The sequence below is a fragment of the Rhinopithecus bieti genome, unplaced genomic scaffold (genome assembly GCF_001698545.2).
Source record: "Rhinopithecus bieti isolate Rb0 unplaced genomic scaffold, ASM169854v2 scaffold_32081, whole genome shotgun sequence".
Lineage (NCBI taxonomy): Eukaryota > Metazoa > Chordata > Mammalia > Primates > Cercopithecidae > Rhinopithecus > Rhinopithecus bieti.
In genome coordinates, this window is record NW_016814436.1 from 2,646,453 (window position 1) to 2,661,021 (window position 14,569).

Genomic DNA, 14,569 nt, shown 5'->3' on the forward strand with positions numbered 1-14,569 from the left:
TTTTTTTTGTGAGACGGAGTCTCGTTCTGTCGCCCAGGCTGGAGTGCAGTGGCGCGATCTCGGCTCACTGCAAGCTCCGCTTCCTGGATTCATGCCATTCTCCTGCCTCAGCCTCCCGAGTAGCTGGGACTACAGGCGCCCACCACCACGCCCGGCTAATTTTTTTGTATTTTTAGTAGAGACAGGGTTTCACCATGTTAGCCAGGATGGTCTCGATCTCCTGACCTCATGATCCGCCCGCCTTGGCCTCCCAAAGTGCTGGGATTACAGGCGTGAGCCACCACGCCTGGCGCTGGGGATTTTTTAAATCTTCAGTATCAATTTCAACCTTGTAGTTGGGGTTGCCACATGCCATAATACGTTGTTACTCTCCTATAAGCACAGGCAAGAAAGTCTGAGCAGGCACAAGAGAAATTTTGGATTGAATTACCAATAGCTGCTTACTAACCAAAAGTTGAGAGCCACTGGGGCTGGCAGCCATGCTCCAAATAGGTCCTCCAAAGGCATCCACAGCATACTTGATGTTTAATGCCTGTAAATCATACTCCATAATCTCGCCATTGAGTCCAGCACTAAAGAGTCGCTGTCCTTCTGCCCAGCACAGAGCTTCTGTAGCCCGAGACTCATGACCTGGGAAAAACTGCAGAAACACCATAACTTCTCAACATTCCCACAAATTCATCAGGTACCGGTACTGAGTGGTCACAGGCAACATGGCAAAAACAACTTCCCCATAAATAACTAGTGTGGAGTTTTGTGCTCTCAGATCATGCCTACTAACATTTTCGTTTCTTCAGCTCAAATTCTAACTACTTTTATACAGTTAAATTTGTTTCTTTTACTAGGACTAGTTCAGCAAAACATTTTCAGTAGAAAAGGTTTAAATTGCACTCCACTCTGGGAAACAGAGGGAGACACAGTCTCTACAAAAAATATAAAAAGTAGCCAGGTGTGGTGGCACACACTTACGGTCCCAGTCACTACGGAGGTTGACAGGGTAGGACTGTTTGAGCCTGGGAGGCAGAGGCTGCAGTGAGCCTTGGTCTCCCAAAGTCCCTGGATTATAGGCGTGAGCCACTGCACCCAACTCAAAAGTTTTCATATCTATCAAGGCATTTTATTCTTAGACCTGCTTGACAAAAAAGGAACTAAATAAGTATAACTTTTCCTATTTCTTTTCTTTTCTTTTTTTTGTTTTTGAGACGGAGTCTTGCTCTATTGTCCAGGCTGGAGTGCAGTGGCGTGATCTTGGCTCACTGCAAGCTCCGCCTCCCGGGTTCACACCATTCTCCTGCCTTAGCCTCCCGAGTAGCTGGGACTACAGGTGCCCGCCACCATGCCCAGCTAATTTTTTTTTTTTTGCATTTTTAGTAGAGACAGGGTTTCACCGTGTTAGCCAGGATGGTCTCGATCTCCTGACCTCGTGATCTGCCTGCCTCAGCCTCCCAAAGTGCTGTGATTACAGGTGTGAGCCACTGCACCCAGCTCTAATTTTTCCTATTTCAACTTGAGAAGGCCAAGATACATATCGGTTAAGTGGGTTGCCAAAAGTGCCAAAGTCAATTGCATGAGGTAAATGAAGGTCTCCTTACTCCTAGCTCATATGTTCATATTCTTTTCACTTTTTTGTTTTTCGGAGACGGAGGTTTGCTCTTGTTGCCCAGACTGAAGTGCAATGGTGCAATCTCAGCTCACCGCAACCTCCGCCTCCCGGGTTCAAGCGATTCTCCTGCCTCAGCATCCTGAGTAGCTAGGATTACAGGTATGTGACACCACGTCCTGCTAGTTTTTTTGTATTTCTAGTAGAGACAGTGTTGCTCCATGTTGGTCAGGCTGGTTTTGAACTCCCAACCTCAGGTGATCTGCCCGCCTCGGCCTCCCAAAGTGCTGGGATTACAGGCATGAGTGAGCCACCACACCAGGTCCACTTTCATTTATTTTTTTTTGAGACAGGGTCTCATTTTGTCACCCAGACTGGAGTGCAGTGGCCCGATCAGGGCTCAATGTAGCCTCAACCTCCTAAGCTCAAGTGATCCAACCGCCTCAACTCTCTAAATAGCTGGAACTATGGGCATACAACACCACACCTACCTAATTTATTATTTTTTTTTTTTAGAGATGGGGTCTCACTATGTTGCCCAGGGTGGTCTGCACTCCTGGGCTCAGGTGATCTGCCTGCCCTGGCTTCCCAAAGTGCTGGTGTTACAGGTGTGAGCCACTATGCCCTAAAGTTTTCACTTTAACATACTAATTTTTTCTTGCTGAGAGTCACTGACAGAGCTAAGCAATCATATCTAGTAGGAAAAGGAATATAAGGAAAGCAGGAAACTAGCCTGAGTTAATTAACTGTTGAAAAATAAAACAGATGAAGGAGAAAAGAAAATAAGGAACACTAGGCAAGGAATGGTTGACTTAACCATTCAACAAACATTTACTAAGCAGTGGCTCTGTACAAGACACTTGATAAATGGTGGGAATGCAGATGTGATTATCACTGACATGGTTCCTATTCTCATAAAACTGGAAGTTCTGCATGGAAGACATTAAAAAAACACACAAAGTATATAGTTATAACTGTTATAAATGACAAACAAAAAAAATCACAATATAGCCATGACTGTTAAAAGAAAAAAAACAATAAAAAGAAAATCAGTCTGGCACGGTGGCTCACACCTGTAATCCCAGCATTTTGGGAGACTGAGGTGGGCAGATCACTTGAGGTCAGGAGTTCAAGACCAAGCTGGCCAACGTGGTGAAACTTCATCTCCACAAAAATAAAAAATTAGCCAGGCGTGGTGGTGCACACCTGTAATCCCAGCGACTTGGGAGGCTGAGGCAGGAGAGGGAGGCGGAGCTTGCAGTAAGCCAAGACCACGCCACTGCACTCCAGGCTGGCTGACAGAGTGAGACTCTGTCTCCAAAAAAAAAAAAAGAAAAAGAAAGAAAATCACAGGATGCAATAAGCACACACCATCACATGTTCTTCATACTACAGAATGTAACCCATTTGTGGTTGGCCTGTAGTTTTTAAATTCTGATTAGTTCTTCAGGGGTGAGCTCAGTAAATCATCCCTTTCCACATTTCCTAAACCCACCTCTCAGAGAAGGCAGTTCTCTATTAAGGTTCTATGCCTGTGTTTCAGTTTATCGTATTTATTTTACAGGTTGGAGACTGTACACTTACGTTTCTCCCACTGGTCTTTGAGCTCCGTAAAGGTAATGCCTCTGACATCTGTCTTAGTACCCAGTATTTGCCACTCATTCACCGAGAAACATTTACAGAATGCCCAAATTCCAGGTACCAGGCTGCTGGGCACTGAATTCACTCATTTGCCCATCTGTTCATTTACATCACAGTACCCAGTACATAACAGTCATTCAACATGTACTAAGATGTTGCACCTGAAGAAAATTACTAGTCAGTGACCTTGGAAGGGAGAAGAAAAAGGACTAACAGACCTCCGCATACACCCAAAGGACATTTTACCTAATTTTAAATCTCCTTTACTCCCAAATGTAGACATGTAGATCTACATCCTCTCAGACAGATGAACTTTGGAATCCACCTTCCTGCCATCACATCACCAAAAAGTTTCTGATATTAAAATGTATTATCATTTTTTTCTGAATTGACAATGAAACAGTACTGACACTCCCAGCAGGAAATGTTGCTTACCAAAGCTGCAATGGTGTTGAGACTGATATACCAACAATTTCCCTTCCTGTGGCCAAAAGATCCAGCAAACCTCAGTTTCCAATGACAGGCAGTGAGATGACACATTTCTAGGTAGGACCCTTCTAATCAACATTACACAGATTGAAACTGAGCTTCTCTCATCAGTTAGACAGGAGATCTCAGAAGTTCGGTAGTTCTAAACAACTTCAGAGGGGCTTGGAAGTCCTCTATTAGTTCGATTATAAAAGACAAGTTTCTTGAACTTCAGAAGAAATTAACATGAAAACACCATATCAGACTCCCAAATGACTTACTTTCTCCTGAAAGTAGTTTGCTGACAAGTTATAAACTTCCACAGTGCCATCTGTTCGTGAAACAGCCAATCTGTTTGACTGGTTATTGTACGCCACACAGCGGATTCCTGATGGAACATAATTAAAGAAACGTACTCGATGGACCTTAAATTCACCCATTCCTGCGGGGGGAAAAGAGAGTCATTATTGTTCAATGTTAACTGCAGTATGTCACATATAGTATTCAGTTCCTTAATATCACTGTTCTGGACAGTAGGCTCCAACATCTCCTTGAAGTTCATTTCCGAATAGCTACTAACAATGCCCCCCACCCCCAAGAATTGCTCAATCTTCAAAAAGCTCAGGATGGTTTGAATAACAAGGAGGCTTCAGCAAAAAATCAAAAAGGATCCTACTCCATAGCTCCAAAATTCCAATCTTGGGGCGCCTAGGAATCCGCATTTTTGCAAGCATTTCTCCTCAACTCTATTGTTAAGTTTGCAAACAGACCTAAACTGAGGTAGTGACAGTAAGGCTGATGGGGCAGGCAGAACCGAGCTCCTCTTGAGGAAGAAGCGACAGGGTTTGACTTACTCTGGCTGCCTGGTCTGACGTCTGTCACTTACCCTACCCCGTCCCCCCGACGCCGGCCAACATACACACTGGGCCAGAGTAGAGACTGGGTCTTGTTCGCCCCTCACTCGTCTAGCTTCAAGATTAGGAACCCGCAGACTGAGCAGGCGCGTTCGGCAGGGCCAGGGCGCCTGAGGCGCGCGCCGTCTTCGCCTCCCCTTCCTTCTCCCAGAGTCTACAGAGTAGCCCCCACCCAGCCTCGGGACAAGGAGACCCTCGGGACAAGGAGATCAGCCGGACGCCGACCCTGGGCCGGCCCACCGTGTAAGACTCCCAGCTCTCGCAGCCGCTTCCCACGCCCCTTCCCCAACTCACCAGCTGCCGCACTCTCCCCTTCCCGGCGCTCGCCTCTCTCCGCCCCGGCCCCACGTGCGCGCGCGCTCTCAGGCTCTGCCCCGGAAGTGCTCCTGGCGCATAGTCGGAAGTGCGCAGGCAGTGCTCGCGGCGGCGGCGACGGCGGCGGGAGGTTCGGTTGTCGCCCGTTGGCCGCGCGGCGCCGCGCTCGGCGGCCGCCCATTGCAGTCATGGTGGCCGCGGGCGGGGGGCGACGGTAATGGCCGTCGGAGCAGAGGGCTCGAGGCCGGGGATGGGGCGAGGGCTGCGAGGGAGCGGGAAGCTAGGGAGCCGGGCGGGCGGGCGCGCGCTGGAGAGGAGAATGGCGAGCGAGGGGCGGGGAACGCGGCGGGGAGGGGTGGCTGGGAAGGGGAGGGCTGCGCGGAGATGGGGAGGCGAGCCCGGAGGCTCCCGGGCGTGGGCGGGCCGGGAGTTTGAAGGGAGCGGTGTGGAGACGGAAGGCGGAGGGAAGGAAGGGAGCGAGCGGGGAGGAGCGTGAGAAGGGCGGAAAGGGTGGCCGAGCGCGGGCGGAGGACGGAGAAGGGGGCGGCGCGGGCCGGAACCTCGAGGTACGTGCGGGAAGGGGTTCTTCCCGGGGTTGGGAGGGAGTCCAGCCCGCTATGCTTGCGGGAGCGGAGTAGAACTGGAACCTAGGAAGTAGCGGGAATAGCAGAAAGGGGAGTTCGGGGTGGGGGGTAGGACCGTGAGGTTTTGTTCCAGGGAACATTTGTAATCGTGGAGTGGGGAGGCTTCTGGGAGAGGTAATTGGAAGGGTGGTTGGAGAGTCATTCCAGGTTCTTTTGTGGGTGGGAAGCCGTAGAGACGAGTGGGATGGGGTCCTGGAGGAGCGGAGTACTTGAGAACCGGGAACAATTTGGAGAACGAGGGTGGTAGAGAAAGGACGTTGAAAGAGTAATCTTTGGGAGGAGGGTGAACGGTTTGGAAGACCACTCCGGTGGGTGGTGTGGAGGAAGGCGGTTTAAAGAATAGTTTCCCTGGGAGGCAGGAAAAGGGGTTAAAACAGCTTGTAATGTGGAGGGGGGTGGAGAAGAGGGGGAAGCGGATTGAGAAGTCCCAGAAAGTGGGTGGGACTAGAAATAGGAAGTGTTTGTAGCTCTAGCAGAAAGGTTGGGAGGGGGCCGAGAGGGAGTGGGTGGAGAAGATGGGGGTGGGTGGGAGGAAGAGGATAGAGGGAGACTCCACGCCGGGCTGGAAAGGAAAGGGTTTGGGGGAATACAAGGGGCCGTAGCATTAAGAGGAGGACAGACTAAGATGGGGCTGCAGAGTAGCAGAAGATGGAGAAAACTGCAGTAACTCAGATCGACTGAAGCCATCTTTTCCACCCATTGCTACAAATACCAGTAATTGATTCCCTCCAACGTGGGAATCCTAAAATGTGATGGGAAGTATCACGTGTATGCATAGCATCCACATACGTTTTTGAACACACTCTTCACTAATGTAAAGTTTGGAAGCATTCAATTCCACCAACCCTCCATCAGCCCCCTTTTGGAGGGGAGCAAGCTTCTCATTTGGAAACAGGATTTTAGACTTAGTGACATAAGCCTTTCAAGAAACAAGATCCCCTTCAAAAGTATAGACCTGTCCCCTTCAGTCACAAAACCACGATAACACTACAAATAAAAATAATCTGTGTTCAGTTGTATGTAAAACGTTCAGAGTTCACTTGGTGGAAAGGCACATAGAGGACATAGTCATTGTATTTAGAGAAATTACCTTCCAGAGCTTAATCCCTGAAGCAGTTTGGTGAACTACAACTGCCGTGTTTGAATTCTGCTGCTGTTATGAAAACTTGATTTTATTCTGATGACCTGGTGCTTTCGTAGAATGCTTTAGTCCATTATGAACATTAATATGCTAATACAGTAGTATTAAGACATTCTATTGGATGAATACTAAGAAAATGCCACCTTCCTCTGGGAAATCAATAGCTTGACCCTGAAGGTTTACCGTGTGTTAGACAATGTGCTAAAAACTTTACATTCATTACTCGTTCTTGCAACAGCCTTTCGAAATAGGAGTTTATGCTCAATTTATTGTTAGGAAAACCTGTGAGGTTAAACTACCCACTGTCACATATGGGATAGGTGAAAATCACAGAATCCAGGTCTGTATGACAAGTGAATGCTTCACTGTATCCCTAAACAAAGTATCCACCCTGGGATCAAAAAACAAAAGCCCAATAAATGCCAACTGTTGGTCTAGCAAAAAATTTAAAATTGTGAATGTTTACACTCAAAGAATTAAGTGATTTCACCCCAGTTTAGAAAAGAATGTTTAAGGGTTGAGAATTTAAAGCCTTGGTTTCCTGTCTTAAAAAGTACAAAATGAAACAATTTCTAAAATATTGTTTAGCTTTATTAAAATTTAGTTATTTGTATTGAGGTTAAATCATTGAGTCAAAGCCTCTTTTTTTGCTATAAGCCATATGTTCGGTTTAATTGGATACATATCACACTTTCTTCTGCCACATTTTATTTTGAAGGTTTATGAATTATGAAGATCATTGCTCAGGCTGTTCTGTTCTCTGTAAGACAGTAATCTTTTAACAATTTAATATTTAACGATTCAGAGACCAGAGGATAAGAATTAAATTTTGTGGAAGATTAAAATGAATACTTGACAAAGAATGTCCTCTATTCTCTTCACTTACTTTCACACTCGGAAGCAGAGGTGTAGGGTGAAGCTTTGTGTTCTTGAGGTGGCATTGAGTAGATTTTTCTAAAAGTTTGAAAACTGAAACATCTCAATTGGGTATGATAAAAGCAAGCTTCTCGTTTGTTTTAACTGCCTACCCCACAGATACAATAGTTACTTTGGTGGCAAGTTGCACCGTCTTTCCATAGGTTACTTGCTTGCCATTTTGTAAGAGATGCTGTGAGAACGAGGCTAATATTTGTAAAGTAAGGGAAGTTCTCACACAGAGGTGCTTTACAAGAGGGGACTGTGTGAGAACTGCAAGAGGGGCAAGATTGTGGAGGGGTTAGGGTTCATATCCCAGCTCTCCACTTAAGTAGCTGTGTGACCAGTTAACATTTAGCTCCTCTCAGCCTGTTTCCTCATTTATGAAATGGGAGTGAGAAGACCATGCTAAAAATCATAGGGTGTTAGGGTGAAATAAGAGGATCCAGATAAGTGTTTGAACAAAGCTAGCTATATGAGAAATGAAGTTTTTTGTATTATAAAAATAATGTTCTACCTGGACCTTTTTTTTTTTTTTTTTTCTTTTTTTTTTTTTTTTTGAGACGGAGTCTTGCTGTGTTGCCCAGGCTGGAGTGCAGTGGCATGATATCGGCTCACTGCAACCGCCGCCTCCTGGGTTCACGCCATTCTCCTGCCTCATCCTCCCGAGTAGCTGGGACTATAGGTGTGGCTAATTTTTTGTATTTTTAGTGGAGACGGGGTTTCACTGTGTTAGCCAGGATGGTCTCAATCTCCTGACCTTGTGATCCGCCCGCCTTGGCCTCCCAGAATGCTGGGATTACAGGCGTGAGCTACCACACTCAGCCTCTGCCTGGACTTTTCTTAAGAAATCGTGGTGGTGCTTTGATTTACCAGTTTTTTTTTTGTTTGTTTTAGTTTGTTTGTTTTTTGAGACGGACTCTTGCTTTGTCGCCCAGGCTGGAGTGCAGTGGCGTGATCTCGGCTCACTGTAACTGCCGCCTCCCGGGTTCAAGTGATTCTCCTGCCTCAGCCTCCTGAGTAGCTGGGATTACAGGTGCATGCCACCACGCCTGACTAATTTTTGTATTTTTCATAGAGATGGGGTTTCACCATGTTGGTCGGGCTGATTTCGAACTCCCAAAGTGCTGGGATTATAGACATGAGCCACCGCGCCCGGCAGGTTTTTTATAATAGTAGTTACTAACTTCAAAAGAGAGAAGCCAAATGCTGGTTAAATAAGGTATATCCCAGAGTGGTCTGATGACAGCCAAAGCTTTTTGGTTTGGGGTAGGATTCCCATTGTGGATCTGGATTGATTCTTTGAATGCTGGTGCCTTTTTAAGGGGAAAAAAGTTTCCTCTACTGAGATAGTCATTTGACTAACAGGAATACAGAATTGATGTATTGTGTAGTTCATGTAGCTGTGTGAAGGCCCGTAAAGATCAAGAGGAAAACTTTTCCCCCCTCATGAGAATGGGGACAGGATATATAATTTATTGCAGGGACAGTTTTGGTTTTCTTTATACCTTTTTATCTCTTCAAGGCTACACATGAGTTGTGGCCTGTGAGACTGATACCACACTGTAATATAATGAATTTAACTCTTTTTGAAAAGCGATATCACAGAAGTCTCTCCCCGGCTCTGCAGTTAACCTTGTCAACCTGGAATTCCTGTTCTTAACGAAAGACATGTCAGTCCTAGCCAAATCTGGGATTGAACTCTGCTCTCAAGAGAGAGTTGGCCAGGCTCAGTGGCTCACGCCTGTAATCCCAGCACTTTGGGAGGCCGAGGCAGGTGGATCATGAGGTCAGGAGTTCAAGACCAGTCTGACCTTTATGGTGAAGCCCCATCTCTACTAAAATTACAAAAATTAGCAGGGCGTGGTGACAGGTGCCTGTAATCCCAGCTACCCAGGAGGCTGAGGCAGGAGTATCGCTTGAACCTGGGCAGCAGAGGTTGCAGTGAGCCAAGATTGTGCCACTGCACTCCTGCTTGGGTGACAGAGTGAGGCTCTGTCTCAAAAAAAAAGAGAAAGTTGACCGGGCATGGTGGCTCACACCTGTAATCCCAACACTTTGGGAGGCCAAAGCGGGCAGATCACTTGAGGTCAGGAGTTCGAGACCAGCCTGGCCAACACGGTGAAACCCTATCTCTACTAAAAATACAAAAATAAACTGGGTGTGGTGGCGGGCACCTGTAGTCCCAGTTACTTGGGAGGCTGAGGCAGGAGAATCACTTGAACTTGGGAGGCAGAGGTTGCAACGAGCTGAGATCGAGCAACTGCACTCCAACCTGGGCAAGAGGGAGACTCCGTCTCACCAAAAAAAAAAAAAAAAAGTTGCTGGGAGAGCTCTTCCACTGACTCCCTTTTAGTTTCTTGACATCATGTATAGTGTATTCATCAAACTGTACCTTCAAATGCTCTTGATGGAGCTGCAATTTCTAAACAAGCCACAGCTTAGAACAAACAACTAGAAATTGCTCCAGTTGTTTCAGTGTTGCTGGAATGAATTGAGACTGAAGCCTTAGACATAGTCTTCTTAAACAGAGAATTTCCATTGTTATGCTTGTTATTTCTAATAGGGATTTATTTGTATTATACTTCTTCCCCACCTCTTTTTCCTACTCTGTCTACTCTCAAGGGGATGGGGGCACATTGGGTTGCATGTTCTCATATTCATATGCCTTTTTTTTTTTTTTTTTTGAGACGGAGTTTCACTCTTTGTTGCCCAGGCTGGAGTGCAGTGGCGTGATCTCCACTCAGTGCAACCTCCGCCTCCCAGGTTCAAGCCATTTTCCTGTCTCACCTCCCGAGTAGCTGGGACTACAGGCACCCGCCACCACGCCTGGCTAATTTTTGTATTTTTAGTAGAGATGGGGTTTCACCATGTTGGCCTCAAATTCCTGACCTCCAGTGATCCGCCCGCTTCGGCCTCCCAAAGTGCTGGGATCATAGGCATGAGCCACTGCGCCCAGCCTCATGCTATTTAATCAGTTCCACACTGAATGAAGTACATGCTCCTTGCCACCTCCATCAGGTGTGTGCTCAGGGAAGTACTCAGGTATCCCTACCTACTGAGCCCTACAAACAGTTGCGTAGCGTAGAATCTCAAGGAGCAAGAAAAGAAATCATGGAATTCAGGTGTTACAGGATATTTTAAGGTGCTAAAGTAGAATTTAAAATTCATTAAAGGATGCCCTCGTCTACTTTCCTGACTAGTAAATACACCCATGTGCATATAAATTACCTAACTGTGGCCAGAGCAGTCCGTGAGTTCTTGTGAACTCTTAGAAGCTGGGCTCGAACTTCATTTCTACATACATCTGCAGCATCCCAATAGTTCTAGGATAAGACAAGTTTTTACCAGCCTGACTGAGTATGGCGCTAAGATGCTGAGGCCTGTGGGCCACAGAACTATTTGCAGGAGCATTGCTAGATGTCTGGTAATGCCATAGAAGTACACAGGCAGAGCCTCCTACATCAGTGTATAAAGGTGTGCAGTCTTACTGAGGCACAGGGGATTGGTATGCAAGTAACAGCTGTGCCATCCCAGCAACAGTGGTTTTCCACACCGTTGTTGTGAATTCCCCTTCTAACAGGAGACTGTCCAGGAAATGGAGAATGCGCTGAAAATATTTCTGCATTTTTCTCAAGCACATGGTCACAGTGCTTGACGATTGATTTTGGTTGTCAGGAAGTAGGCTCTGTCTCCTTCCCCGCCTTGATCTTCCTGGAATATACCGTGTACCTGTGTACCTTATCGCTTTTCTAAAACCACCTGTGTTTTACTGTCACTTGTACCCATCCAGGAAAATATACTCCATCATCATCAAAAGCACATTTGCAAGAGCCCTTCTCTGTCTGTCTGCATTATTGAGCCTTTTTTGATTCGTGGCTAAAATACACCATTCCTGGCCGGGCGCGGTGGCTCAAGCCTGTAATCCCAGCACTTTGGGAGGCCGAGACGGGCAGATCACAAGGTCAGGAGATCGAGACCATCCTGGCTAATACGGTGAAACCCCGTCTCTACTAAAGAATACAAAAAACTGTAGCTGTAGTCCCAGCTACTCGGGAGGCGGAGGCAGGAGAATGGCGTGAACCTGGGAGGCGGAGCTTGCAGTGAGCTGAGATCCGGCCACCGCACTCCAGCCTGGGCGACAGAGCCAGACTCCGTCTCAAAAAATAATAATAAAATAAAATAAAATACACCATTCCTTAAGTTATAGTCAAAATTATGGATCAAAAGGCTGACTTTCTTATCTCACTGTCTTAAAAAAACAGCTCATCTCAATAGAGCTTGGAGTCTTTAAAGCACCTTAGCATGTGTTATATTTGGTCTTTGCAGTAGTTTAATAGGACATAATCTAGGTGTCATAGTCATAAAGTGACTTGTTCTTGACTACACAATAAAGAGCTCCACACTTACAGGCAGGAGAGCTGAATTTAGGCCTTCTGATTTTAAACTGTTATCCTTCTTCAAGAAACCTTATAAAAGGATTTTTAAAGTGCTTTTAGTTCTGTTGACAGTAGTGTGGGGCCTCTTTTGGAATGTTTGGGTTCTGAGCTTGTGTATTACCCCTTTTCCAGTGGTCCCACAACCTGTGCTGGTGCAGAAGGTCTGACTCAATTCAGGGATGCTCTCCGGAATCTATATTGCCCTGACCAGCTCTTGCATGTATTTGATGCCTGCCTGATGCCTTGATTCCTTTTCGTTCTCATTAATACTTTTTTTTCCTTTGGGAAGGCAGAATTGTGTAGTGATTATGAGTGTAGCTAGTCAGATGGCCCAGATTTCTACTCTATGACATAGCAGCTGTGTGTGTCCAACATATAAGCAAGTGACTTAATCTGTGTATGCCTCAGTAGCCTCATCTGCAAAATAGGAATAAATACCTATATGATAGACTTGTTATGATGGTTGAATGAGAAACCACCAATATATATGCATAGTAAAAATTCAAAACATGTTAGCTGCTACTTACATTTGAATTTAAAAAGTCTAGTGAGTTGGCGGGGTGCAGTGGCTCACACCTGTAATCCCAGCACTTTTGGAGGGCAAGGCGGATGGATCACCTGAGGGCGGGAGTTTGAGACCAGCCTGACCAACATGGAATAACCCCGTCTCTATTAAAAATACAAAATTAGCCAGGCATGGTGGCACATGCCTATAATCCCAGCTGCTCGGGAGGCTGAGGCATGAAAATTGCTTGAACCCAGGAGGTGGAGGTGGTGGTGAGCTGAGATTGTGCCATTGCACTCCAGCCCGGGCAACAGGAGTGAAACTTCATCTCAAAAAAAGTCTACTGAGTTGACCAATTTCATGTTGCCACAGTGTTTGGTGCTCTAGGAGTAGAGTTATACTATAAGGCTGGAGATCCAAAAGGAAGATTAACATACTAATAAAGAAATCTCAAGCTTGCACAGTGTCTCACACCTGTAATCCCACCACTTTGGGAGGCTGAGGTGGGAGGATCCCTGGAGCTTAGGAGTTTGGAACCAACCTGGGCAACATAGTAAGATCCTGTCTCTTAAAGAAATCCGCTGGGCATGGTGGCTTGCTTCTGCAATCCCAGTACTTAGGGAGGCTGAGGCAGCTGGATCACCTCAGGTCAGAAGTTCGAGACCAGCCTGGCCGACATTGCAAAACCCCGTCTCTACTAAAAATACAGAAATTAGCCTGGCATGGTGGCGCATGCGTGTAATCCCAGGTACTCAGGAGGCTGAGGCAGGAGAATCACTTAAAACTAGAAGGTGGAGGTTGCGGTGAGCCGAGATCATGCCACTGCACTGTAGCCTGGGCGACAGAGTGAGACTCCATCTCAAAAAAAAAATAAAATCTGCTTAACATTTTAATTGGGTGTTTGCTAAGCTTGAGCACAATTTTAATACCTATTAACTTTCCATACTACAGTTCGCAAACATTGAACTAATAACCTTCCACTAAACTCCATATATACATTGACAGTACTTAGCCAGAAGCTGTAGTTTTGTCCCCTCTCCCATCAACCCCCAATGAATCTATCTTTCACAGAAAGTGAAGCCAGTTCTTTAGGCAAAAATGTCCAGTTCTTGTAAAGTACTCCAAATTTGCCACCAGGTGGTGCTGCTGTTGTATATAATGAAAGCATATTTTTTTTTTTCTTTGAGACAGTCTTTCTCTCTTGCCCAGGCTGGAGTGCAGTGGTGTGATCTCAGCTCACTGCAACCTCCATCTCCCAGGTCCTAGTGATTCTCATGCCTCAGCCTCCCAAATAGCTGGGACTGCAGGCATGCGCCACCACACCCAGCTAATTTTTTGTGTTTTTGGTAGAGACGGGATTTCACCATGTTGACCAGGCTGGTCTGAAACTCCTGTTCTCAGGTGATCCACTCACCTCAGCCTCCCAAAGTGCTGGGATTGCAGGCATGAGCTACTGCTCCCAGCCAAAGTCTGTTATCTAAGTATCAGGGTATTTTCATATCTAAGTGAAAGGTGGTCAAAGCTTTTGATAAGAATCACATCAGAAGTCATCCTACCATTCACTAAAGATGTTTGGAGGACTTTTTCAGTTCCCTTGGCTTTATTTATTTATTTTTTGAGACAGTCTCACTCTGTTGCCCAGGATAGAGTGCAGTGGAGCAATCGTGGCTCACTGTAACCTTTGCCTTCCAGAGTTCAAGCGATTCTCTTACCTCAGCCTGCCGAATAGCTGCGATTATGGGCACCTGCCACCACATCCGCTAATTTTTGTAATCCCAGTACTTTGGGAGGCCGAGACGGGCGGATCACGAGGTCAGGAGATCGAGACCATCCTGGCTAACACGGTGAAACCTCGTCTCTACTAAAAAATACAAAAAATTAGCCGGGCGAGGTGGCGGGCGCCTGTAGTCCCAGCTACTCGGGAGGCTGAGGCAGGAGAATGGCGTAAACCCGGGAGGCGGAGCTTGCAGTGAGCTGAGATCCGGCC

The 14,569-nt window shown here is 46.3% G+C and overlaps 2 protein-coding genes across 4 annotated transcripts in view; one reads left to right on the forward strand and one right to left on the reverse strand.

Moving 5' to 3' along the window:
* The window catches only part of UTP4 (UTP4 small subunit processome component), a 44,480-nt gene extending 39,361 nt beyond the window's left edge, over positions 1–5,119 (reverse strand). The window contains exons 1-3 of the mRNA XM_017850773.1: positions 4,918–5,119; positions 3,991–4,151; positions 449–640 (exon numbers count right to left, since the gene is read on the reverse strand). Of these exons, the coding sequence (XP_017706262.1) occupies positions 449–640; positions 3,991–4,151; positions 4,918–5,119 (555 nt within the window). The remainder of the gene's footprint in view (positions 1–448; positions 641–3,990; positions 4,152–4,917) is intronic.
* A 311-nt stretch (positions 5,120–5,430) lies between these two features.
* LOC108514511 (chromosome transmission fidelity protein 8 homolog) overlaps positions 5,431–14,569 on the forward strand; it is a 14,487-nt gene continuing 5,348 nt past the window's right edge. Inside the window, exon 1 of one of the 3 annotated variants that reach the window (XM_017850777.1) lies at positions 5,431–5,504. The gene's annotated coding sequence lies outside the window, so the exon portion shown is untranslated. The remainder of the gene's footprint in view (positions 5,505–14,569) is intronic. The other 2 variants (XM_017850774.1, XM_017850776.1) reach the window with 2 other exon arrangements.